Source organism: Notechis scutatus, chromosome 1 (assembly GCF_049901735.1).
Source record: "Notechis scutatus isolate UNSWTSFEM ecotype Mainland chromosome 1, rNotScu1.2, whole genome shotgun sequence".
Taxonomy (NCBI): Eukaryota; Metazoa; Chordata; class Lepidosauria; order Squamata; family Elapidae; genus Notechis; species Notechis scutatus.
The window spans coordinates 308,176,114-308,202,776 of NC_142009.1; the positions used below are offsets into that span (position 1 = coordinate 308,176,114).

General features: G+C 38.7%; 1 protein-coding gene across 3 annotated transcripts in view; it reads right to left on the bottom strand.

Annotated features, from left to right (window-relative positions):
* The window catches only part of CDC42BPB (CDC42 binding protein kinase beta), a 118,079-nt gene that overhangs the window by 45,321 nt on the left and 46,095 nt on the right, over positions 1-26,663 (bottom strand). For all 3 annotated transcript variants that reach the window (XM_087952204.1, XM_026680181.2, XM_087952205.1), the window contains exons 6-16: positions 15,355-15,448; positions 14,719-14,919; positions 13,959-14,207; positions 12,376-12,455; positions 9,095-9,261; positions 8,884-9,003; positions 5,928-6,061; positions 4,339-4,581; positions 3,519-3,629; positions 513-760; positions 259-364 (exon numbers count right to left, since the gene is read on the bottom strand). In XM_087952204.1, coding sequence (XP_087808330.1) covers positions 259-364; positions 513-760; positions 3,519-3,629; positions 4,339-4,581; positions 5,928-6,061; positions 8,884-9,003; positions 9,095-9,261; positions 12,376-12,455; positions 13,959-14,207; positions 14,719-14,919; positions 15,355-15,448 — 1,753 coding nt within the window. The remainder of the gene's footprint in view (positions 1-258; positions 365-512; positions 761-3,518; positions 3,630-4,338; positions 4,582-5,927; positions 6,062-8,883; positions 9,004-9,094; positions 9,262-12,375; positions 12,456-13,958; positions 14,208-14,718; positions 14,920-15,354; positions 15,449-26,663) is intronic.

The window sequence follows — 26,663 nt, forward strand, 5'->3', positions numbered from 1 at the left end:
ATTTCTTGGAAACGGTGATGAACACCTCCCCGTATAGTTAGCAATGACTAGTGGAATAAAATCAGCAGGGACTCCTTTACTTTTACCTACTTGGTATAGGAATATTCATACACACACACACACACACACACACACACACACACACACACGAAGTTCAGAAATATTTCTACCATTTCCTGATTTTTTGAGGGAGGAGAATTGAAAAAAGTCTGAATTACATACTACTTGAGATTTAAAAAATAATTCTGCATCAATTACTTTTTCATTTTCAGTTGTTAATTTCTTGTTATCTTCAAACAACATTGTTCTCTCTCGTTCATATTTGTCTTTTAGAGTTCCCACAGCTTCTTCCATCTCACTGTGCCTAGAATTGAAATAAGATCCCATAAATGCCATTCCAAACCCTTTTTTTCTACTTTGCTAACACCTTTTTTTCTACTTTGGATTTCAGATACTTTTTGAACAATTAAAAAAAAAAAAGCTTTCAAAACACAACTGTACACAGTACTTACTTCTCTCTTTTTGCCTTATCCAGTTTATCTTTTAATACCATGATTTCTTTTTGAAGTGCAAGCTGATGGCTTTCTAAATCATGTGCCTCCTTTTTCACATTTTTTACTTCCAAGACATGGGAAGCTTCTCGCCTGACCAACTCTTCTTCATAAAATGAAATTTTATTTTGAAGCTCTGAGTTCTCTTTAGCTAGCTCCTGCTGATGCTCCTGCATGGCCATTCCTGCACTGCGTCCTCCCTGCTTTACCTGCAAAAGAGCAAAAATTGTTTAAAAAGGGGTAAGATGTAAAAGTTTCTCTCTCTAATATCAAAAGTAAAGATTTGATTGAGCCAAGAGACAAATCAGAATGCTTCAAACGTATCAGTTAGCTCTTTGAAGCAACAAGAAATTTGAATTCCCAGAGTTCTAAGCCGTAAGAATGGTAGATATTCTGTAAAAAGACCTGCTGTTTACTTTTTCAAGGTGAGAAAACTCTGTGAGAAAATATAGGGAAGAATAGAATGGCACAGGTTTTATAACAGGAAACAGACTACTAGCTTTCCAGTGCTATGTGGATTATAAGCATCTCATGGAAATATACTGTATTTTAGCCTAGTCTTCTTATCAGCTGAACATAAGTATCTTATTATTCTTCCTGTATAAACATCTATGCAGTTTACCGTGTCATTAATGAGATTTTATGTATTTCATTTGAAACATCTCAAGGAAATCCTATAAACTACATGGCAAGTTTTGACATATTGTGTCATTGGGGCCATAAGCATGGCCACCTATGTAGATCCATGTCCTCCAATGCATGATTAGGTCCAAATGAAGCTATATTCATCTTTGAGTGAAAAAGGAGTTTCTGCTTGAAGTTGAGGCAGTAATCCATCTGTCCCCGTTTCAAGAAATCTCTCATGGATCCAACATTGCTGCATAATTCTCATCTATCTCTACCCTCCCCTGTTTGGGGAAGAAAAAGTTATTGGCTTGCAACTTGAGAGGAAACTGGATTATTTGGACCCCTTCCAATCAAATTTCAGATCTGGGTACAGTATTGTGACAGCAATAATCATACTTGGAGAGGATGGATTTTGATATCATCTCTCATGGGATCCTTCTGTACTTGCACAGTTGGTTGGGAGTGGAGAGAAGGTTATTGTGATAGTTCTCTTTCTTCTTCCAGGTTTGGTTCCAGTTGATGTTGATGGAGAAATCTAACCCAAGGCCATAGTTTGCTGGTTGCCTCAAGGCTTGATTTTCTCCTCACACTTATTGAATATCTACACAAAGTGGCTGTGTGACGTTAAAGTTGGTATGAGTTTATGTATCATCAGTACACTGATGACACTAGTTATACATTTTAACTCTAGGCCAGCCAAGAAATACTGTAAAGATTCTCAGTGTCTAGTGGCTTGATGGGAAGGAACTAGGAAGTTACATGACTATAGATTTTGAGCTGCTTGGATGTGGAAACCTTCCTTCCAATGTTGCACTGCCCTAAACAGAACTGGTGAACAATCTGAGCTTTTCCTCGGTTCTTGGCTTCTGGTAGAAGAGCACATGATATCTAGTTAGGTTAGGAGGTCCTTTGCATAAATCCATTTTGTGTGCCAGTTACATCCATTCCACGATCAAGAGGTTTTACTCATAGTTGCTCACATTATGGACACCTCTTTGGATTTCTGCAATGCCCTTCAAATAGGCATGATCTTAGAACCTAAGAAGCTACAGATATTCCAAAATACACTGCCATGAGAAATTTCATGTGTGGATCAGTCATCAGTCATCTGTGAACTTCTGGATATAGTTTAAAATGCTGGTGATCACCTATAAAACCCCTCATGACACAGAGCTATTCTTTAGACCACCTGTCTCCAATTACCCGTGTAACCCATCTAATAGGGTTGCTCTGTGTTCTGTCTATTAAGCATCATCATTTCATGGGACTTAAGAGTTGTGTTTTCTCTGTCACCACAGAATATAGAACCTATGGCACGCATGCCAGAGGTGGCATGCAGAGTCCTCTCTGTGGGCACATGAGCTGTTGCCCCAGCTCAGCTCTTCAACCGGTCTTCAAGTCTCTGCAGTCCATGCATGGTGGGGCGGGGTACACATGCAGGGGGTGTGTGCCCATGGGCACATGTGGGGGCCGTGCCCGTATGCACAGGGCGTGGAGTGTCACGCGGAGGGCATGGACGTGCATGTGCATGCGAGGGCACACGTTAGAGGGTGCGTGCATTGCATTTTGGGAATGTGTGTGCCTGCATGCGCTTTGGACACTTGGTACTGAAAAGGGTAGCCATCACTGATATAGAACATAGAACAATAGGCTTTGAAGTCTTCTAGTCCAAATCCCAGTCCATGGCAGGACATCCTATACCATTCCGGACAAATAGTTTCCTGTCACCTCTTGTAACCCTCCAGTGATAGAGTACCTAAAACTTCTGGAGGCAAGTCATTCCACTGATTAGCTGTTCTCACTGTCAGAAAATATCTACCCTCTATGGAAGAGCATTCTTTGAAATATCTCGATGGCACCCAATCACCTTTTGAAATACTTGGAAACCAGGCTGTGTCTGGGCCACAAGGCTGTGTGTTTTAAATGTTACTGTTGTTAACTTTAAGATGCCTGGAGTCACATAGCGAGTTTAAATTAAAACAATAAATAAAATGTAGGTAACTTGTCAAGACATGAGGTGAGAGTTAATATACTCCCATAAAAAAAACAATTTTCTACCATGAGACTGGGAACATACCATCTAATCCAATATTTTTATCAAATGTCTAATATATGCAACTAAATGAAATGCATGTGATGTCAATTTGGTTTTAGATGTTTCAAAGTGAATATAAACTCATGAATAGTAATTGTATTCAGCTTCCTGACAAGCTAAATTCTAGAATATGGCTAGTTTGCAACTGTAAAATGGAGTACATTAAACACACACACACACACACTTCTTGTTCTTCTCAAATAAAGTAAGCCTCAAGCTGATTTAATCATTTATAACATAGTCACCTTTAGTGTTTCCAGTTCATTTTCCAGCTGTTTAGCTGCTTTTTCACTACATTCTCTAAGTTTCCGCTCTTTTGATACTTCTGCTAGTGCATCATCAAGTTGTGCTTCTAGCTATAAAAAGAAAAATAAGCCTAATTATAGAAACAATTGAGCTTAGCCATTATTAATTCTATTACATCAAGAGGAACTAGCTGTTGTACAAATCCTTGAAGTATTAAAAAATAAGATAAAGCCCTTTTTAAAAACAGCAAGACTTACAGGGAAAAAATAGAATGTAAAAACAGGTCACTAAAAGGATACACTGAGATATCCTCATAATTTACTTCTGAAACTTAAAAAAGCATTTTCTCATACTTTATTTTCATTGCTGTAGTTTCTACCATATCTTAATAATTTCACTGAATCTAGTTTAAATTATTTTTACAGCAAACGTACACCCAAAAGAAGAGGCAGATTCTATTGTTTTAAAAATAAACTGTTAAATATGTAAAAAATATCAATATAAAGAATGGAAAATTAAGTATTGTTATGATTAGATAAAAATTCTAACAACAAAAGTGCCTTATTATAGAGATGTGAAGTGCGGTAAATAAAACTAATCGAGAAAATTACCATGAATGTAGGCATTATAATAGACAATATCCATTCTCAATTAATACTTCACTTTCTTTTTCTATATTACGTTCCAAATTAGAAGTGTTGTTAAGAATTTCACACATACACAAAAATTAAACAGTTGGGTATATCTGCAAACCAAGTCACACTAACTTTTCTAAGTTACAATTAAAACCCATGATCCTCAAACACACTGCTCAACTACCTCTTTCCTTGCTTTTTCCAATTTACGCATTTCTTGTCTCATAGAGTCTGTTTTTTGCATGATCACTTCCACTTCTTCCTCTTTGTCACGGAGTTGTCGAGAGAGTTTCTGCTTGTAAGAACGCAAGTCTGCCATCCTCTCATTCAGTTCTGAAAACTCCTGCATTGCTAGCTTTCTTTGTTGATGAGCATCCTTTAATTCTTTCGACTGTATCTTTAATCTTTCAGATGCCTCAAGGAGTTGCTAATGAAAGGAAAGGTCCAAATCAATTTAAAAGTTATATTGAAGTTTAAGATACATTTGATTAATGTCAAATAGTACTTAGCAAAGAGTACAGGAGCATGCTATAACTTTGGGGAAATGACTTTGGGTCTCCCTCCTATCCTCAGTGTATTAAGAATATTTCAATATAATATTAATATTGGCTTTTATTATATTACCAGCTGGATATACCCAATACACTACATTTTTATTTTTAATTTCTCTCTATTTTTTCCTATTCTTTTCTTCTTTTTTTAAAATCTATTTTCCTTTCTTTTCCTATCTTTTATTCACCTCATTTATACACTGTACTAATTAATTCTTTCTCTCGTCCTTATCTTTCCTCCATTCTCACATCTTTCATTTGTTTTATTTCCTTTTCTCTTCTTTTCTCCTCCATCTTCAAAGATATATATATTTGCCAACTTCCTTCATCTATGATGTTTTTTGACTTCCATGTCCAGCCTATAGCCCTGGAATTCTCAAATGATATCCCACCCAAACACTACAATTAGTGGTGTGCCAAATATTTTCAGCCCAAAAATCCCATTCTGAAACTCATACATCTTATTTCAAAGTTGAAACAGGCTGTTTTAACCTCACAAAAAGCATTTAGACCTGTTCTGGTATTAGCAGAAATGTTCTGAGCTTGAAGTAACAGAGTTATGATTAGGCCAGAATAAAATTTTAAATTCAAAATATTTTGTACACCACTATATTATGTAGCATAGATTTTTCTTATGCAAAAATATATAGGATATAATTCAGTTTAATTCACAATTGACTGATGTATGGAGGAAAGCAGTAGAGGAAGTAAGAGAAAGTTAATGAAATGTTAATCGGATGTTCATGGGTAAGAAATTAGATTTATGTCTATGATATTACAGCATAAAATGTCTTGTTGGCAATTTTAGTGACAAATTTCTTCTGGCTTTTTTTTGTTTTGCTTATAAAAAACACTTTTAAATAAATCTTGCATCTCACTCCAACATTTGGGGTATTATTAAGTAAATATAATGGAGCAGCTAAAGAAGTCTGGATTAGTAAAGCCTAAAACTTGATTATTGTCTACTCAGCCATGAAGATTGCTGACTTATGTAATCCTAAAAAAATACTGGCATATTTACATTATATAATTTCTATTATGCTGAAATATATTATTCCCATGCTCTGGAGAAAAAGCACATGATATGAATAGGACAAGCAATATTTTTACTAATAACCATTCTTAAACTATGTTGCCCAGCTAGCCAAACCAACTGTTTTATACCTCTATTTCCTAGGCAACATATATCTCACTTCAATGAAGCATTTTCTACAATCAATACCTTATGAAGATCTTCCTTCTCCTGCCTTAGTATCCTGCATTGCTTTTCAAGGCCTTTTAACTTCTGGGTGGAATCTTCATGTTCCTGTCGCAAGGTCACTGCATCTTCAAGCTGTCGTTCTAACCTATTTGAATCTATGAACAGGGAAATTTCTTTTCACAGAGGATAGAGAAACAATTCTACATTTCTCTCTGTAAAGATGAACAATTTAAATTGGATCACAATTCTTCCCTATTACAATATACTGGCAAAATTGCATTTTATCAACTCTATGGAATATTTTCCACAAGGAAGAGGAAGGAAATAATAATAGGCCAATGCATGGTACAGACATTACAGGAAAAAACAGGAAATTCAGTTAAGAAATGAAAGCCCTCACCCCTCTGTCATCTCTAGCTTAAATTAATCTTCCTGCCATCAGAGATTTAATCAAAAGTTTCTTTATATTCAAGCTTTTAAGCTAACAAGAACGGGGAACCTTTAAAGATAAAAATACAAAAGAAGGGGAGGGAAAAATAAGACACAACAGCTTTCTGTCATAATTCCACCATGGAAAATTGGTGGGGGAAGGGAGCAATCTTTCTGAACAACCAATACTTTAGGAATTTTAAAAATACGTTGTGGGAACTTTTGTAAATATGGTTACTGTTGGATGGAGGAAAAAACATAGCCAATTACAACGCATAAGTTTATCAAAATACTGCCTGGCATCCCTTCTACTTTATAATTCTAAACAATTCTTTTTACTGCTTTTTACTTCTACTTCCTTGAGCAAATGAATACACTTTCTAATGAATTACTGGACATCAATTACATCTCATTTTTTATTTTAATGAGGGTTTATATTTAATATGCAGCAGCAAATAATAATACTTAAGGTTGGCAATATGCTTACAACATTCCAGGTTGTTGTTTTTTTCTATTATTTTTTTTTAATCTGGAAAAAAAATTAGGTAGGCCAAGGAATCTGGCAGGGCAAACAAAAAGGTTTTTAGATAAATTGGTATCCCCAGATGCCATATTACGGTTCTCAGATTTATAATATGGTAAAAAGCTTAAATAGACAAAAAAAACTCCAACACACACACATGCACACAAGTGTCTAAATGTTATGCATGCTGTAGAATTGTTCTTTTATTTAAAAAAAACTTCTAGAAACTCTAGAATACAAACCAAAAGGAAATTAATTGTTGTTGTTATCCCACTTATTTTTACCTACAGTATAATGGTCAACTCAAGGCAGCAAATATACCTAATATTTCTGCTTTCTCTTTTTCCCACAACCTTTTGAGGTATTGGGCTGAGAGAAAGTGATTAGCCCAAAATGATTAGCTGGTTTTCATGCTCAAGAGAGGTTTAGAAGTCACATTCTCTGGCTGTCTAGGCCAACACCTTAACCACCACATCAAACTGGCTCTCCATAGGAAACATTTGAAAGAGTAGGCATTTATGCTGCATCTGCAACTACGTTGAAAAAAAAAATCAGTTATGACTCCTACATTCAAATGATTACTTTCTAAATTCTAGAGGGGGATTAACAATTGGATTTTAATAAAAACTCACAATTGTAACTTTTTCAACAGAAGTAATGCACATTTTAAAAAAAAGCATTTTACAAACTGAAAAAATAATTAATTAAAATAAGTATTCTCTGAGTATTGATTTTGATACACAGACAGATTGACTAGATGAAAACACAGCAAAAACAGAATACCTTACTATATAGGTATAGTCTAAAACAATGGAAGAATTTATATATCAAAAGCCACATGATTCTGATTAAAATCTTTCTCCAATGGTTTAAGGCGAGCATGTTCAATCTTTTGGCTTGCCTAGCCACATTAAAGAGGAATTGTCTTGGGCTACATACAAAATATATAATATAGTTAATGTATATAAATAAAAAAATTCCTTTATTTTGGAGGGCCACATTACTAGTTGTCCAGGGCTGCATGCAGAACACAGACCATGGGTTGGACACACCTGGTTTAAGGACTGCTTTCTCTAAATTGCTTCACCTGCATCCCATCTATAATCTCAGAACAATCATAGGCCCTGCCTAAATATGTCATATATAAAGATTACATGAAATGTATTGTTTTAATATATAATATGGACATCTATGGAGACTCTCAGTCATCCAGGTCAAGGTGCTTTTTCAAAAGGCAATTGGACTTTGTTTATTTTTGTTTGAAATCTTTTTTGTTTCTCATCCAAGAAGCTTCTTCAAAATGTTTTCAAGCAAAAAAGCATCTTTGGGGTATGATATGGACCTTGTTCATTTTCCCTCTTGGCCAAGATAGCAATAGCACTTAGACTTATATACCGCTTTATAGTGCTTTACAGCCCTCTCAAAGCGGTTTACAGAGTCAGCATATTGCCCCCAACAATTTGGGTCCTCATTTTACCCACCTCAGAAAGATGGAAGGCTGAGTCAACCTTGAGCCTGGTGGGATTCGATCTGCCAAATTGCAGGCAGCTGGCTGTCAGCAGAAGTAGTTTGCAGTACTGCACTCTAACCACTGCGCCACCGAGGCTCTTGCATAAGAGACAAACTCTAATTTCATAAACAATAAAAATTCACAAAAAATAACTAGGAAGTGTCTGGTAGTAGACCCATTAGCACGTTGTATTAAAAGCAATAAGCTCTCTTCCTTCTATGTAGCTCACATAAGGAAGTTTAGACAAATAATGCAGATACATAATTGACAAGCAGCAATAAATGTGAAGGTGGAGTTTATTTAAATAATCTGAGCTAGGATTGACAGTTCTCAGCACCATTAATGTAAGCAAGCCAAGTTTTAATGAAAGTTTTTTTTTTACAAATTCACAATATAAACCAACTGGATAGCCATACAAAAGAGCCCCCAGAAAAATTATTGAGGCCCACCTTTTAAAGTGCATAGCACAAATTAAGGCTGTATTACTGGATTTAGTAATGTATTCCAAAACTTACCTGCTATTTTATTTTTCAAGCGTTCAATTTCTTCATTTAGCTTTTTTATTTCTTTATCCCTATTTGTGTTCATTGTTAAGCGAGTAGAACCATGAAGGGACTGAAGAGCCTGGGTGGACTCTTAAATTGAATGAAAAACGTAATGTTTAGAAATGATGACATTATATTATTCCACCACATGGAATATAAGAAAGCTAAGGAGAAGGTATACCTTGCAACTTCCTACTCAGTTCCAGCTTTTCCTGTTCCAGTCTTCGTATTCTCCTCTCATATGCCTCTATTTGCAAGCTATTCTCCAGGTCACGTTGAACATCCTCATCTTTGGATATGCTACTGGACTGCATTACACTTCTAAGTGAACCTCGATCAGAAAAACAGCTGAGACCCAAAATAATCAGTGCACACATTAATTAGCATGTTTAATCAACCATAAACAGCAACTTCCTGTTGAAAATTCAATAGAATCAGAAAAGTTAATATAATCTTAAGTTATATAAGTTATATAAATATTTACCTACTGAGTGAGCTGGCAAGTAAACAGCAATCTGTTTTTTCTCACTCCAACCCCACAAAGGAAAGCTTACTTGCAAGGAAGTAGCAGTAATAACTTCTACACCAATGGGATTTAAAGCAGAAGATTGATACCACTGCTCCCATGTGCTCTTTTCTATTTCACTTCTTAAGACAGGCAAAGGAAGTACAGGAAAAGATTGCCTTTCCATGTAATAATAATCTCAGGTTTAACATTAAGGAAAACATAATACCGTATTTATCGGCGTATAACACGCACTGGTGTATAAACACGCATCTTCATTTTAAGGGGGAAATTTCAGGAAAAAAATTTAAAAAATTCTGCCTGCCTGCCTTAGTTTCTGGTTGTTTGGGAGCAGCTTCGGCTGAGAATAATAACTATTCGCCTCTTTTACTCAGCCGAAGCTGTTCCGATTCAACCATTAACGAAGGCAGGCAGGCAGGCAGAACGGAGCACTGCGGGCGGGCGGGCGGGCGGACGGGGTGGGGGTGGGGAGAGGCGACAGGAAAAGCCCCCGCTTCTTTGAAGCAGTTTCTTCCTGTGCTGGTGGAGGAGCGAGAGAGCAACTGAGAGAGCTGACCCAGAGAGAAGGACAGGCTTCGGTTGCTTCCTCCCTCCCCTTCTTTCATTTGTGTCCTTGATCCCCGATCCCAGCAGCATTCACCGAAGGCTTCTTAACATTATATCGGCGTATAACACGCATACATCATTTGCCCCCTATTTTCAGGGGGAAAAAGTGCGTGTTATACGCCGATAAATACGGTAATTGGTTTTTTTTAAATAATCTCAGGTTTAACACTCAGGAAAATCTAGAACATCTTTGAAAGATGGAACACAAAACATTGGATTCAGTCAGGCCAGTGATCTGATTCAAGTTCAGTTTGCTAACATTATATACATTTATGACAGGAGCTAGAAAATGATTTTCACTATCATATAAATGATTATATTTCTTTTCGCCTGCCAGAGAGCAAATTTATCCTTTAATATATCAATCAAGACTAGCATAAGCTAAAAAAAATCTATAAGTGACTAAGCTCGTGGCTAGCTAATTTATCATCCTTTCTGTAGGATATCTATCTATTAAGCCCATTGAATAGCTTTGCGATAATCATTACCCTTTAACTGATTGAGGACAACATTTGATGTGGACACACTAGATAAACTACGCTAGCTCCATGAAGTAAAAAGAAAAGAACATCCAAACACATAACAACTTATCATGTACCAAAAAACCTAATAAAGAAAAATAAAGGATTTTGGCATAACTCAGAAATCTAGATAATAGAAATAATAGTAGTAGTTTTATCTATTATGCACGTAATTCATACACCATGCTGTGAGGCTGGAGCTTACAGAAAATCAATTTTTTTGTAGTTAGGAGCCATCAAAGGGTCACTTTGGAATATATACCTGATATGAACCATCAAGCATTTATAGTTGCTTTTATGGCAAGATGGGGAGCATATACATTTAATAACTAGATAAAATAAATCAAAATCTATTATTTAGCTTTTTGTCCCATCAATCTATAGAGATATTATATATAAAATATTAGAATAAACAGCAGTAGAACTGATGTGGGCAAGAAAGAAAAGAGGGTTTTTTTTCCCCCTGCCCTCTTTTTGTTCCTGATAAAGCACTGTCTTTTTACTGACCTAACATGCATGCATGCATATATGCATGCACGTGTGTGTGTGTGTGTGATGCATGCACGTGTGTGTCTGTGTGTGTATATATATATATATGTGTGTGTATATATGTATGTGTGTGTGTGTGTGTGTGTGTATATATATATATATATATATATATATATATATATATATATATGGATCTTTGGTTATTCGGGTTTTCTCCCGCGTAAGATTCAAAGTATCTAGGCAACGTTGGCGAGGTCCCACTCGCCATCTTCAGGCTGGTGCTTTCGGCTTAGTGCCAGTGCAAGCAGTGTGTGACCAGAGCTGCCATCTCTATATATACAAGTGGTGGGGGATGGTGTGCTGGGCTGGTTGGCTGTGCTGCAGCCTCTTGATTGGTTGATGGAGTTGATGTTGGTATAATGGGCTGTGTAATGGCCTTTTGTTGTAGAGATATCCTGGATCTTGTGCTGTCATCTCCTGGGTCGTTAGCCTCTTGTGTTTTAACGGCTTGGGTAATGGGTTGTGTGATGGGCTTGTGAGTTCTTTTGTTGTGGTATCCTGGGTCTTGCATTGTAATCTCCTGGGTCGTTTGTGTTTTGATCTCTTTTCGATTACAATGCAAGACCCAGGATACCACAACAAAAGAACTCACAAGCCCATCACACAACCCATTACCCAAGCCGTTAAAACACAAGAGGCTAACGACCCAGGAGATGACAGCACAAGATCCAGGATATCTCTACAACAAAAGGCCATTACACAGCCCATTATACCAACATCAACTCCATCAACCAATCAAGAGGCTGCAGCACAGCCAACCAGCCCAGCACACCATCCCCCACCACTTGTATATATAGAGAGATGGCAGCTCCGGTCACACACTGCTTGCACTGGCACTAAGCCGAAAGCACCAGCCTGAAGATGGCGAGTGGGACCTCGCCGAAACGTTGCCTAGATACTTTGAATCTTACGCGGGAGAAAACCCGAATAACCAAAGATCCACATACAAATACCCGCGAGAACCTCAGAAAACATATATATATATATGAATAATCATTGTATTATAATCTTAGAAATCAGCTGATGTATTATATGGGCTTGGATCGTATGAATTCCAAGCTTAAAGAATACATAAGTATATAAATATACTACCTTGTGTTTACTCTGCAACACTGCCATTATAGAAAAATACCTCTTTTTCTTTCCATGTCATTCTGTAAAGCATTTCTACCTGATAAAAAAGAAGCAAAGACTACCCCCTAGATCTGGAGGCCCTCCATGTGCTTCCTAAACTGCAATTCTTTTTTTTTTCCAACTTACCTTTCTGTTGTGTAGGTAAAACCAACAAAAGGTAAATGCAACCCAGAAAAGCCAGTATGAGAACCAGGTGGTATCATCTCCTTCATAAAAATAAAGAACAAGTAAAAACAGGATAGTGAAACCAAGCAAAGACACAGAAAACACATCACAAGGGGCTCCAGCCATTCTAGCCCAGAGCCTGGGAAATCATTTGCAGATGGTCTTGTAGCTCATCCTTATGAACCAATTCCTTCTTCAAGAAGTATATTTCTGGACAATAATGACTAGGGTTTCCAGGGGGGGAAAATGGAACGTTCCCTGCCCAGAACATAAGAGTTTTAAATATCTCTGGTTATATGTAAATTTGTGAATTGGCACTGTTTAGACTCTAAGGTCTTGTTATCAATATAGCAAATGAAAAATATTTCATTTTATTTATTTTATTTAGTGACTTTATATTGCCGCCTATTCGCACATGGCGACTCAAGGTGGGTTACAGAATATAAAACCCCATATAAAAGCAATAAAATTAATAAAAGAAGAGTCTCATAATAAATTAATATACTAAAATCACCCCACCCACCCCCTCGCTCCAGTGACAGCACCTCACACGAGCCATTTAATGGCTTCATCCTGCTCTGGGTTCCCCAGGCCTGCTGGCAGAAAGAGATTTTCAGCACCTTCTGGAAGAGTGCTAGAGAGGGGGGCCATTCTAATCTCTGGGGGAATGATGTTCCAAAGAGAGGGAGCCACCATGCAGAAAGCCCTTCTTCTGGGTCCCACCAGGTATATCTCCCTAGGGATGGGACTCGCAACCTTCCCTGCCTCCCTGCTTTGATGGATCGGGTAGATGTGACTGTCAAGAGGTGGTCCCTCAGATATCCTGGTCCCAAGCCATGAAGGGCTTTAAAGGTGACAACCAGCTCATTGAATTTCACCAAGAAGCAAATCGGCAGCCAATACAGCTCCCACAGGAGAGATGATACATGTGCACACCAGGGTCTGCGCAAAATTTAATTTTAGTAATTTCATACATGCTGCTTTTAGAAGCATTGGCATTCTACAAATCAGTTGTCCTAAGAAAGATTTAAGATTAATTTAGTATAGTAAGTCAAGGAAAATTTGAACTCTATTTCCAAATTATAATTGGAGAACACTCTTGATTTAGTATACTATTCAAGGTAAAAGATAATTATCATTATGTCATGATGTCAGGTCATAAATGATATAATTTACACAAATCATCAGATTCAACAGACTTTTATTGTTTTGGGGAGATGTCCAAAAGAAAAAATTCCCCATCATAGCTGAAGTTTGGTAAATCAAGTTTACTCTAATAAATTTAATCAGACAAGCCATTTTTCTCACACTGTCTACATATACAAAATATTGTAGGCAAAAGCAGAATAGATATAAAAATGTTAAACATATTTCAAGGTCTGTCCAGTTCATATCAAACAGCTAGAAACAGAGATTTTGAACTCTAAAACTCTTTCCAGAATGCTCCTGTATTCAACTGTCATGATTCAGCTCAGAAGCTAGAAAACCAGTGATGTAGAAAACAAACAAAATCAACATCAAAAGAAAATGCAGTAATTACTCACAGGATTTCTCAATATATCATCGTCTACATCAAAATTTGATGTATCTGAAGGACTGCTAACTTCTGGAATGTAAGGTGCTTCTAGATTTCGGATATTATCCCAATTGAGTCCTTCAAAAAATGCATGTGATTTGAAATCTTCTATTCCATTCTGCCCAAGACGACGTTCCCTGCTGCAGATAAGTCGTTGGATTAAGTCTTTTGCTTCTTCAGATACGTCAGCAACATGAGATGGAAACTGGAACCTCTCCTGAAGAACAGGAAGGGAAATCTGAATTGAAGATATTCTTTTCTATGACAAAATATTTTTAATGTGTACATTTATACCATTAAAAAAAACTACAGAAGGCTTCAAAATTTGTTAAGTGTTCTTGTTTTTAGACTTTCTACTTTTTAATGTTAGTCATGTATCTTTGACGTTGCTTGTCTGAAGAAACACCCTTAAATATATTTTATTAGTCTAGACTAATTTCAATATGTTGTACTTATATTTTCTGCTAAATGTGCTCATGTTAAGTCTGGTTTGCTGCAAAATATACAGTGAAAAGGTTTTCAGAAATAATTGAATTGATATATTCCAAGTATACAATAACAGGGTTCTGAGAAATACCTGTTCTGAACATTAGTCACAGAAGACTTTTCTTAGAAGATACATTGAGTAATGCAGTTACTCATGCACACAAACACAAAGATTTTGGGTCCTGGTTACATATTTTGGCGAAAATTACAGCTAAGAGAAACAAATGTTTCATAGCACTTACTTCATGATTCATAATCTTCCCATAGGTTTCCACCAGTGACTCTGCATAAAAAGGTGTTTCTCCATATAACATTTCATACATGCAGACACCTAGGGACCACCAGTCACATTCAGGTCCATATTTTCCCATGCCATCCTCCATGGCTTGCAGTATTTCAGGGGAAATATAATCAGGGGTGCCCACTGCAACTGAAGATTGTACCTTGAAGAGAACCAATGTAAAATAGTGTATAAGGAGAAATTAATTTAATTGTATGCATTTATAAATCTATAGATCAATGAACATTACTAAGATACAAAAAGAAAATTTTATGTTTTCTGGCATTATTAAATATAAATGAAAAAAATCATAACACCACTTTCTTATGTACAAATAAAAAGTTTAATTGGCCATGAAATGGCATAAGGAGAGGAAATACATGGGAATATTACAGGATACTCCATTCATAAAGAATACATAGCAATTCTAGATTAAACATATTGCAGAAGAGTGATACAATGTAAAATGTTGCTATATTTACATGTATCTATGCAGTACTTTTGCAGCTTATCTTCCAAATATAACCCCCAAACAAACTCAAACACACTGCAGTTTAAGTATTCTATTAAAAAAAACTATACTTTTTTTGATACATACAGTGCCATCCTCACTCATCTTTAAGCAGGATCCAAAATCTGCCAGGCGTATGTGGCCGTTCGCATCCAATAAAACATTGTCAGGTTTTATATCTCTGGTTTTTCAAAAAAGAAAAAGGTATTATTTTAAATCGGGCACATAGTTGGAACATTACCTTCAACCACGTATTCTAAATGTACATTAAAATCAAGTTAGTTGTTATAAAAATAGGATACTGACAATTGTATACCATTTATATTTAAAAACTGATGTCATTTTATAACAGCAAAAGATCAAATCATCTATGCCAGAAAAATAATCCCAAATATCACTATAAAGAATATTGTAAAGTATCACTATGATTAATAAACCTATCAGATTAAATTCCCACCCTGAATAGGGTGTCCACATTTTGAAAATAATTTGGAAGAATAATTTGGAGCATCTAATGGTTCATTTTTGTAGCTATTGTACATTATTTTTTCAGGTTTGTACAAAAGTCCGAAACAAAACATGGGTCTTCAAAAATTAGCCAGTATGGAAAACTTCCGGTTTGTCGGTTTGCGGCGGCAGGGATTTGCGACTCTGAGCGATCCCTGCCGTGCTAGCCGCTTTGGTGCTCCGATCCGGACGGGTCCGGAGCTAGGCTACCCTGCAGGGGTAGCTGAAGATAGGGGGATCCGGAGAGGGGTTTGGGGTGTTGCAGACCCCTCCCCGGCCGGCAGAACCCCTTTTCCCAAGACGGTGCAGCGGCAGTCCGCAATGGCCGCCACAAAGAAGCCGGCAGCTGGGCAAGTATGCGCAGGAGGAAGAGGAGAAAGCTTTTGAGAGTGAAAGTTTTCTTGGTTGATCCAGGACTCTAAGATACATTTAATATAATTCCTGGAAATGATGGCTTTTTGGATGTTTCTTTCCACAAGAGAAAATAAGCGGCAATTTTGAGGTGCTGAAAGGAAAGTTTATTCTCCTCCCGACGGAATTAATAAGTGGATATTGAGAAACCTGTTTGTTTCAGGTAAAACTAGCTTTATGGGATAAGTCGGAAGGGAGAGGACAAAAAATATATTCATCTGGTTTGATTTTGTTGGAGGAGATGCCTTAAGGATTTGAAGACAGAAATATAACTCCAATAAGGTTTCAAAATATAGATTTGGACTTTCTTTTTTCTTTTGTCTGATACTACCCCTGGAAGAGAAAGGGAGAAATTTGTCTTGGCTTGGATTGATTGAGGATTGTGGATTTTGGGATTGTTTTACCTTTTGTTTGGAATATCTTGGTTGGTGTAAGAAGAAAGAGGGAAAAAAAAAAAGAAAAGATCTATAATGGCTTTTTCTTTTGAGGAACTGAGGGAAGAATATGAGCAAACAAAAGCAGCCGGTAAAGATGGTATGGAAAAAGCCTTCCTATTTTTAGAAATGGCGCTGGTTAACTATCAACAAACAATACAACAGATGGAGGCAGAAGAACAACAACAAGAAGAAGACGAAGACGCCATCTTTAATGAATTCCAAAATTTAACTAAGAAAGAAGGAAGGAAGAAAGCGAGGAAAATGAAGGACTTAAGATCTAAAAAAACATTTAAGAAAGAGAAAATAAGATGCAAAATAAATATAATGATAGTAAACAAAAGAAAAAGGGAACACAACAGAGAAGGGATGCCAGCAAGGCAGAGGCTAGAAGAAGGGGGGTAGGAGGATTTGGTGGGGGAAGAAAGAAAGGGGAAAGGCGGAGAAAAGCCACAATGTTTTGAAATTAGATGGGAAAAGAGGAATTTTTTTAGGGACAAAGGGTAAAGTACAATTTCCTTAAAAAGATTTTGCAAGGTACATAAGATGGTATTGTAACATCTGTATTAGAAATAGAAAATTAGAATGGCTTAAGAGTTAATAAGAAATTAAAATGTGGAAATGTTTAATAATGATTGATTTTAAAATGTAATAAAATGTTAAAGGGAAAGGCAATGGGAATGTTATAAGATTTAATATTTAGATTTATTATTTAACTATGTATTTAATCATTTTGGATTTATTACTCTGTTTTTATTGTTATTAAAAGAAAAAAATTAGTAGATAGAATGTACCAAGCAGAATCAGATTGGGTATTAGGTGTTATTTTAAATGTTAATCTAATTAATTTAGGGGAGGATAGAAAGGCATCATACTCTGATTAGTGATTTCAGGAGAAATTCTTTTTTTTTTTTCATTATAAGGAATGAGATAGAGGGATAATAAAGAATGGGCAAAAGATACAAATATAATGATTTAAATTAAGATGGATTAAATAAGATAGAATTATGAAGAGTGAAATGTGTGGAGAAGTTTATATAGAAGATATAGAATGGTAAACAAAATAGGTAATGATATGTAAGATGAGCATGAATATAATTGAAGCCCATATAAAGAGAGGTACCTGGGGCCAAGTTACTTTCCTAAAAGAATTTTTATATGTGTGTTTGTTGTGTGTTTATGTTTTTGAGAGTATTAATAAAACCTTGTAGAAATACAGAATGAGAATAATGGTAATCAAGTCAGAAAGAAATAGATGAAATAATAATAGTGAAATTGAATAAGAGTAAAGAGAAGTAAAGAGAAATTGGATAAGAGGTATTTTTATGCTCATATGGAAATGGCTTAAAATAGAATTGTATTGTATAAAATAAGGTTTTATCTGACTTGTAAAATTTATAATAGAAAAAGGTTCAAATATGTAATGGTTGATGATGATTTGTTTGTCTTTGAAATTAATAAAATTTGCTTAGCCAGTATGCACTGCATTTAAATAAGTTCTGAAGAATTTGTTCCAAATCATTTTTGAACTGTGCTGCTTTGACAAAGAATTTCCTGGTTTCTATTTCTTTCAAAGTGCATATTTTAATATGGTTTTGATAGTTTTCACAAAAAATAGTTCTACAAACAACAATGAAAAATATCTTTATACATGCAAACATTCACAATTGCTTTGGTTTTGTTGCTAAATTGAACTATCTATTCTATTTCCCATTTAACTTGAATCGTAATAAAGTGTAAATCTGGCAAGCTTGTTTTCTGACTTTGTTAGCAATATAACGTGCCTCCAAATTTCTTGAAATTTTTTTAAAATTTTCAAAAAATAATGTCTAATAAACATTCTGGATGTTTAGATTTAAAAAAATAACATTCACAGACCTAGCAAAAATAAAACCTCAATATATATCTGCCATACTTCATGACAGTGTATTTATGAAATTATTCCGAAGGAAAAGTTCCAAGCATAAATTAAAGAAAACTCATCTTCTACACTGAAAAAATAGCAGAATTAATGTACGAAGAAAAACTATTGCTAAGAAGTAGATCATAGATCAATATCCACATATAGTGCAGGTTTTATCATGTGTTTCTCATCTGTTTACCGAAGATTCTTTTGGAACACGTATTCCGCAGAACAACTCAACAATAAAAATGCACAACACGTACTTTGTCTCCCATTTCCTCTCACAGTATAAGAGGAAGGAAGGTGATTAACTACTGAAGAACTTTAAAACTGTGGTATTACTTTCAAAGCTTCGCTAACACAGGGACTTTTTCTGCCAGCAAAACAAGCTGCAAAAAGAAACACTAAGAACTAATAGAGGTTTCTTTGCTGTACAGTGTAATCAAAACACAATAATGCAACACATGTGTACTCAAAGGTAAACCTCATTGAGTTCAGAGGGACTTACTCTGAGGTAAGCATGCATAATATTGCAGCATAAGCAAGTAATTACATTAATAGACAGTTATATTAATTCACTTCACTGATTCCCCCCCTCCCCCCATTTTATCATAAATACTTATCCTAAAAAGCTAGTATCATTTTGCTGGCTAGCTCTGATCAAAGCAATGTCTTCAAATGATTTCCTGAAGCAATATAGTAATTTCTAAAGGTTATTAAAAGCCCTTTTGTATTTAGCAAGATAAAAATTACTTTAATGGAAAAGGGTGTTGGTATAATTACCTGAGAATGCCCTTTCTATTTACGCTGCAAGAGAGTCCAGGAATGGGATATGACTCCTCCCGTTGACGTCATAGAGCTGAGTCTGCCATTATAAAAAGCCATCCCTTAGCTGGCCTGCCACCTTTTAGGCAAAGTTGCTTGACAGACTTAATGTGTCTCTGGAAGATAAACAGTGAAATTTGATTCTCTTCCCCCCTCATCAGGACCAGATGTGTAAGGGTGGGGCTGGACTCTCTTGCAGCGTAGATAGAAAGGGTGTTCTCAGGCAACGCTCATTCTCATCCACATTGCAATGAAAGTCCAGGAATGGGACATACCAATGCCTGCATGTCCACGGGAGGGCCAATGTCTGGTTCAATCACTCCGATTGTGGTACCACCTTCTGAAGCAGCCTCTGTCCAAACAAAGCCTCAGCCGAAGCGAAAGAATCCAGGAGATAATGCCATATAAACGGCAAAGCGGACACCCAGGTAGCTGTTCTGCAGATTTCCTCCAGCAACGCCTGAGTAGACCAGGCGGCAGAAGTAGCTGCACTCCTAGTGGAGGGGCTGTGACGTTCTTGGGAACCGGCAGGGACCAAGTTTGGTAGGCCTTGGAGATGCATTTCTAATCCACCGACCAATTGTTGATGAAGCCACCTTGGTCCCCAAGGAAGTGGGATGAAATGACACAAACATGGCCTCGGATTTTCGAAAAGCAGCTGTCTGCTTGATGTAGATCTGGAGGGCCTGCCTTACATCCAACTTATGCCACTTGTGCTCCAACTCATGTTGTGGTGTGGGACAGAATTCTAGTAACACTATGTCCTGTGCCCGGTAGAACCAAGAGTTTATTTTAGGAACAAACCTAGGATCTAGCCTTAGAACCACCCTGTTCTCATGGAAAACACACAGATCCTGTCTAATGGAGAGAGCCTCTAGTTCCGATACTCTCCTGACAGATGTAATGGCCACTAGAAAAACCACCTTGATGGTCATCAATTGGAGAGACGCTGATCTAAGGGGCTCAAAAGGGGGACCCGTAAGGGCCTACAATGCTTTAGGGAGGTCTCATGTGGGAAACCTATGTACAATAGGAAGGTGAAGGTTAGTCGCCCCCTTCAAGAACCTGCGTACTGAAGGATGATGGGATAAGGAAGCATAAGCTTCCCAGCTGAAGACAAAACTGAAGACAACTGAAGACAAAACTGCTACCTGATGGCGAAGAGTGTTAGGTGTGAGTCCCTGATCTAGCCCATCTTGAAGAAAGATTAACACCTCTGTGACAGAAGCCGAAGAGGGGTCTAGTGCTGATTTAGTGTACCAGAAACAGAAGACCTTCCAGATAGCATCGTAGATGCGCGTGGTGGAAGGATTTCGGGAAGCTTGTATGTTATCAATCATCCTGTCAGGGAAGTTGGAATTCCTCATAGATTGCTGCTCAAGCGCCAAACAGCTAAGCGGAATCATTGAGGATCCGTGTGGAGCAAGGCTCCCTGATGCAGAGAGATCCTGTTGGCTGGGATCCTCCATGGCCGGGCTACAGACAGATTCACCAGATCTGCGAACCAGAGTCTCCTGGGCCAATAGGGTGCTAGGAGAATTAGCTCTGCCTTTTCCTCCAACAACTTCCAAATTACGGCTGGAATGATAGGAAAAGGCATAGAGGAGCCCTGGAGGCTAGATGCTCCAAAGCGCGTTGGTCCTCTCCGTTCCCTGGGTCGGAAACCTGGTGAAGAATCTGCCTACCTGAGCATTCTGAGGAGTGGTGAAGAGATCAACTGCTGGAGTTCTGAATCTGTGGGACAAAGCCAGAAACAATGAAGAGTGGAGACTCCAGTCTGATTGATTGACTCTAGACCAACTCAACCAGTCGACCTGAATATTGTCAACTCCCAAAATGTGGTCTGCCCTGATGGATAGAAGGTGTCTCTCTGCCCACCTCCCCAGGCATTCTGCCTCTCTCATCAAGGCCCTGGACCTGGTCCCCCCTTGCCTGTTGACATGGGCCTTTGTGGCCACATTGTCCATCATGACCAAAACGTGGTAACCCGCCACTCTGTTTCAGGGTTAGGAAGATGCCCCTAGCCAATTTATGGGGCATGCCTTGTCTATCTGAGACCCACTCCCTTGAGCTATCTTGCCAGACAGATGGGCTCCACGGCCATGAAGATTGGCATCTGTGGTGAGCAGAATCCTGTCTGGCTCCTTGAAGGGATGGCACCACCAAACTGCCTGAGATTGCCACCACCTGAAGGACTGAAGGACCTGTGGTGGGACCTGGACTCTGATGGAAGTATGGCTGGTTGCTGCCCATTGAAAAGGCAGCAGGAACCATTGAAGCGCCCGAGCATGGAAGCGGGCCCACGGACGATGCCAATGCATGAAATCATCTTCCCCAGGAGTTGAGACAGGTGAGACAAGGAAACGTTGTGCTACCACCGAATCCAGAGATGGACTCGTTGAGGCTCTCCCGGCGCTCTGGTGAGAGGAAAACCTCGCAGCATGATGTATCAATAATCGCACCGAGATGAAGCAGCCTGGTCATAGGGGAGAGATGGCTTTTCTTGAGGTTGATCGAAAAACTGTGGTCTCATAGACACTGCAACGTGATGTGAAGATCGTGATGGGCAGAGTGGACCGACTGCAACTGGATCAGGATGTCGTCCAGGTAACACTGGACCCTCATTGGTAGAGCTCAAAGTGAAGCCGCCAATGCTACTAAGATTTTTGTGAAGACCCCGGGGGCCAATGAAAGACTGAAGGGAAGAGCCCGGTACTGGAAATGCTTGTTCTGGTAACAGAAACGGAGAAACTGGCAGTTATGAGGCCAGATGGAAGTAAGCCTCCATGAGGTCAATGGAGGAGAGGAAGTTGCCCTCCCGAACACTCTCTAGTATGGAATGCAGGGTCTGCATCTTAAAACGCCTGTAAGGGATATATCTGTTTAGGAGCTTAAGGTCAAGGATGGCTTGCCACACACACACACCCGAGGGCTTCGGGATCATGAAAAGGCGAGAGTAGAAACCTCACCCTCATTGATCCATTGGAACTGGCTCTATGGCTCATATGTTGACAAGATGTTGAATGGCTGATTCCATGAGGGCCCGTTTGGAGCTGTCCCTAGACGTAGGACAGCGAACAAAAAATCATGGGGGTGGAGAAAGGAACTCAAGCTGGAAGCCCAACCTCACCGTCCTAAGCACCCGAGTGTCTGTTGTTGACTCCTCCCACCTGGAGGCAAAGAAAGCCAAATGGCCTCCGATGGGGGGTGAAATGGGGCATTCACTTCGAGCGTCGGAATCAACGACCTCCTCCCCCTTGAAAGGGCCGTTTACCAGGAGCCTGTTGTTGTCTACCTGAAGCCTCAGAACTTTGATCTTGGCAAGGAGGAAATGTCCTCTGGCCCCTGGAAAATCGAGCGGTGGATTCAGGTCTGAAGGAAGAAGGTCGATAGTACAGCCTGGGGCGACATTCCAATCTCTTCCCCGCCAATGAGAGGACCTTCCTCTTGTCCTTGGTTTCTACCAAGTATGGCTCGAGAGCGTCACCAAACAGTCTTTCTCCAGCACATGGGGCCGACGCCAACTTCCATTTCTGCCGCGAATCGGACTGCCAATTTTGCAGCCAAAGGAGCTGTCTGGCCGCCACTGAGGAGGCCATGGGCCCTTGAAGCAAACTTGGCTGAATTCAATGTAGTGTCTGCCGTGAATTCTGCTGTTGCAATTATCTTGCTGAGATCTTGATGTACCCTGAAATCGGTAGCCGGGAGTCTCCTGCAGCTGGTGTAGCCAGTGCAGTGAAGATCTCATGAAAAACGAAGCCACTGTAGATGCCCTGATAGCACGAGCTGATTGAATCTGAGGGTTTGCTTGAGGGTTTGCTCAGATTTATCAGTGGGGAAGGGAGTACCTCAGTATGAACCACTGGCTTGGAGAACAGAGAGTCACTGTGGCTGGAAGAGGCCACCTGTGGTTCTGGAGCCACCTCCTCAGGGGTTAGCTGGGCCATGACCAAAGCTTTGTGCAGGAGTGGTTTAAATAATGAAGGTTTAAATACCGTTGCTGAAGGAGGTTGATCAGATCTAAATTCTTCCTCCTCTGACATATTAGGATCTCTGATCTCACCTTCCTCCTCTTCAGAATAAGAGGAGCGGTTGTGTTCAGAAGGGTTGGTATAATCGCTCTCCTCATCCTCACCCCAATCTGAATGGGTAGGCTAGAAACTGAACTGTTGTCTAGGAAGGCCTTTGTGGGATGAAGAGACCCCTTGGGACAAGTTAGGAAACAAGGACTGTTGGTGGGCGAAAGAGTTGTTGAAACCCCTTAGCCTAATGGCCACTGAGACTATTTCCCTGATGTCATCAGGCCTGTTCCCTGTGGGTGGTGGGGTCCACTGGATGCAAGTCCACAGCAGTGAGAGTGAAGGTTGCCTCAGGCCTTGGCCTATGGCCCCCTTGGATGATTTGACCTACGGGAAAGGAGGGCCCAGGGCCCCGGTTGCCTGTCTAGAGGATGGAACTGATCTGCTCAAATCCTGGGGTAAAAGCTCTTCTCCCACCCTTTCTGGAGACCAAGCTAAAAGGTGGCTAGCAGAGCTGGGAGCATTCTCACCCACCCCTTATAGAAATCTCTGGGTAACCCTGTACCTCCCTTGGATGAGAAGCTTTCTGGATCTGGTCCCTCATCTGTGCCAATGTCTTTGTAAATTGCTTTTCCAGAACAGCATACCTTCTCTTCTCAGCCCTGAGCTCTGATTTGGAAGTCTTTTTGGGAGCCAGGGCCTTGGCTCTGATCTTAGCAGCAGCATGTCTATTGGCAGAATGGCCTCTTTGTCTTCGTTTCTTCCTCATAGGGGCTTGAGAATCTTGGGCTTCTTCCAGGCCCTTGGGGTCTGTGACTTCCCTCTCCATTCCGCAAAACAGAACAAGCACAAGAGGTGCTGTGAGCTTCCCCTGTGGTAGTGCTGTCTGTAGCATGGACCAGGTGAGTTGAGGGAGCTGTGAGGCCAAATTAGGGAAACAAAATGGCCATCTGACTTTCAAAATGGCCGCCCACCATGTGTAGCAGCCCTGGGATGGTCGCACACCCTCCTTTGCTCCTTAGGCTCTTACCAGGACCAGAGCAATTAGCGATAGCCAGAAACAACTGTGAAGTGGCAGGATTGAGCTCCAGAGTCAGCTTGCACGATCTTTGGGACTGCGTGGGAGACTCAGCAGGACGGTCCCTGAGCGCGCCGAAGCCTGGGCACTGCAGGAGGGCAGATCCCCGCTCTCCTGGGTTGTAGCTCAAACTGGAGCCCCGGGAGCAGTAAGAACGCTAAAAAGCCTTGGAAAAGAAATCACTGTTGCTAAACTCTTTTTAGCTCAATATTATTCCTTCCAGAGACAAAGCTCCAAGACAAGAAGCTGAATCAAAAAGATGGCAGGCCAGCTAAAGCCTGGCTTTTCATAATGGCAGCTTTATGACATCAGAGGGAGGAGTCATATCCCGTTCCTGGACTCTCATCGCAGCGTGGATGAGAACTATTGGCCTGCTAAAATGGCCACACATTAACAAACTTTTTAATCGCACTGCTCTATACATTCACTATCGTACATTTTTGTGATAGTTTTATATAGATTGCAGCATTAAATTGTGCTCCGTGAAGAACACAAAACAGGAGTAACAACAGAATACTGGATTTCATTTGTGAGGGTTGTAATCCATAAGCCCAATTCTTCCAAGATATATTTTATATGTCATCCACTAACTAGTGACTCAACCTCTCCAACCGCCCCAGATGTTTCAACTATCTCAGAAATGAATATTCTCTTTTTAATATTCTGAACTTATAATATAATGTACATTAAAGTAAATATTTTGCAATCAATTCAGCTTGCTTCGGACTTAATTATTCCTTAGGTTTATCTTTAATGCCATGATGAAGAGGACTGCATATTTAATATAAGCCAGCATAGATCAATTGGCTTGAGAAGTTCCCACAACAACTCAATATTATTAATGTTTAATTCCTTTGCCAGATCTGGAACTGATTTACCTACAAAAAGGTTATCTCAGGATTTATAGCAATGTCTATTATATAAAATAGTGCAGATATATTGCTTTATTTAGTAGGACTCACATGCTATGGGATGAGTGGCCTACATTCTCTTCTTATATGAAAAGATTTTAATAATAATAACAACAACAACAACAACAACGATGCTCCCTTTTTTAAATATATAGTTTGATCAATTCAAGAGAATATACTTGCCTCCTATTTCCCCTCATAACAACACCCTGTGAGGTGAGCTGACCTGAAAGAGAATAACTGGCTCAGAATCACCCAGCCCACTTTCACGCCTAAGAGAGGCCTAGAAGTTCCAGGCTCCAGGTTTCTAGTTCAGTGCCTTAACCATCAAAGCATACTGTCCTAAACTGAATACTAAATTAGTAAACTACAGTACAAAATAATACGTTATTTAAAAAATTAACATCACTGTGAACAAGAAACAACCAAGTACAACTTATACAAGAACTCCAACCACTGTGTCTTTAAAAAACAAGTTTTAACAGCTCTCCTAAAATTCAGTAGGGTGGAATTAGTAAAATGCTCCAGCAAGTGGGGCTACTTCACAGAAAGCGCAACACCCTGGGCTATATATCTGACAATACCTAAAAGAAAGGAACCTGTGGAGTGATTGAGCTTCCTAATCCTGTAACTAATGTCACCTTTACATTAAGAAAATTTCAATGTGAGGTAAATTTATTTTTGGTGCTGTCTTAATGTTTATAAACATGTACAGACTTTGTTCAAGATTACAACAGTAAAAAGGTCAAAATGAAGGAGTACTATTAATTCAAGAACATTTTATTTTCTTTACTCCTCATAAATACAGGATCACATTCTAGATGTAATCTCATAAGCAAATGAGGAAGTTTCCTTCATGTAGATTTTATATTTACATAATGAATTTGTTGCAACTATGGTCTTTTACCTACCTATTACTTCAGCATGAAACCTGGCCATGCTGGTACTTATGAATCAGAAACACTTATATCAGCACTTATTTATTTAGAGTGCTCAAAAGCACACAAATAAAACTGTTGCATTAAAGACATGGACAAAATTCTTATTTATTTTATATATATTAAATAAATCAATATTGTATTGATTTATTTTATACAATGTATCCAACTTTCCTTGGTTAAGGCTCAGAACACTAGTCTGAAGAACTGTAACAGGACTCATTTGTGCAGCAACTTATTGCCTGACAACTAGGATATTAACAGTTTTCCTTCACTGGCATAGGTCTTCAATATGTAAGTGGATTTGTTGATTTTTTTTAAAGTGAGATTGAAAAACCTTTGTTATAGTTATAACTATTGCATTTAAAAA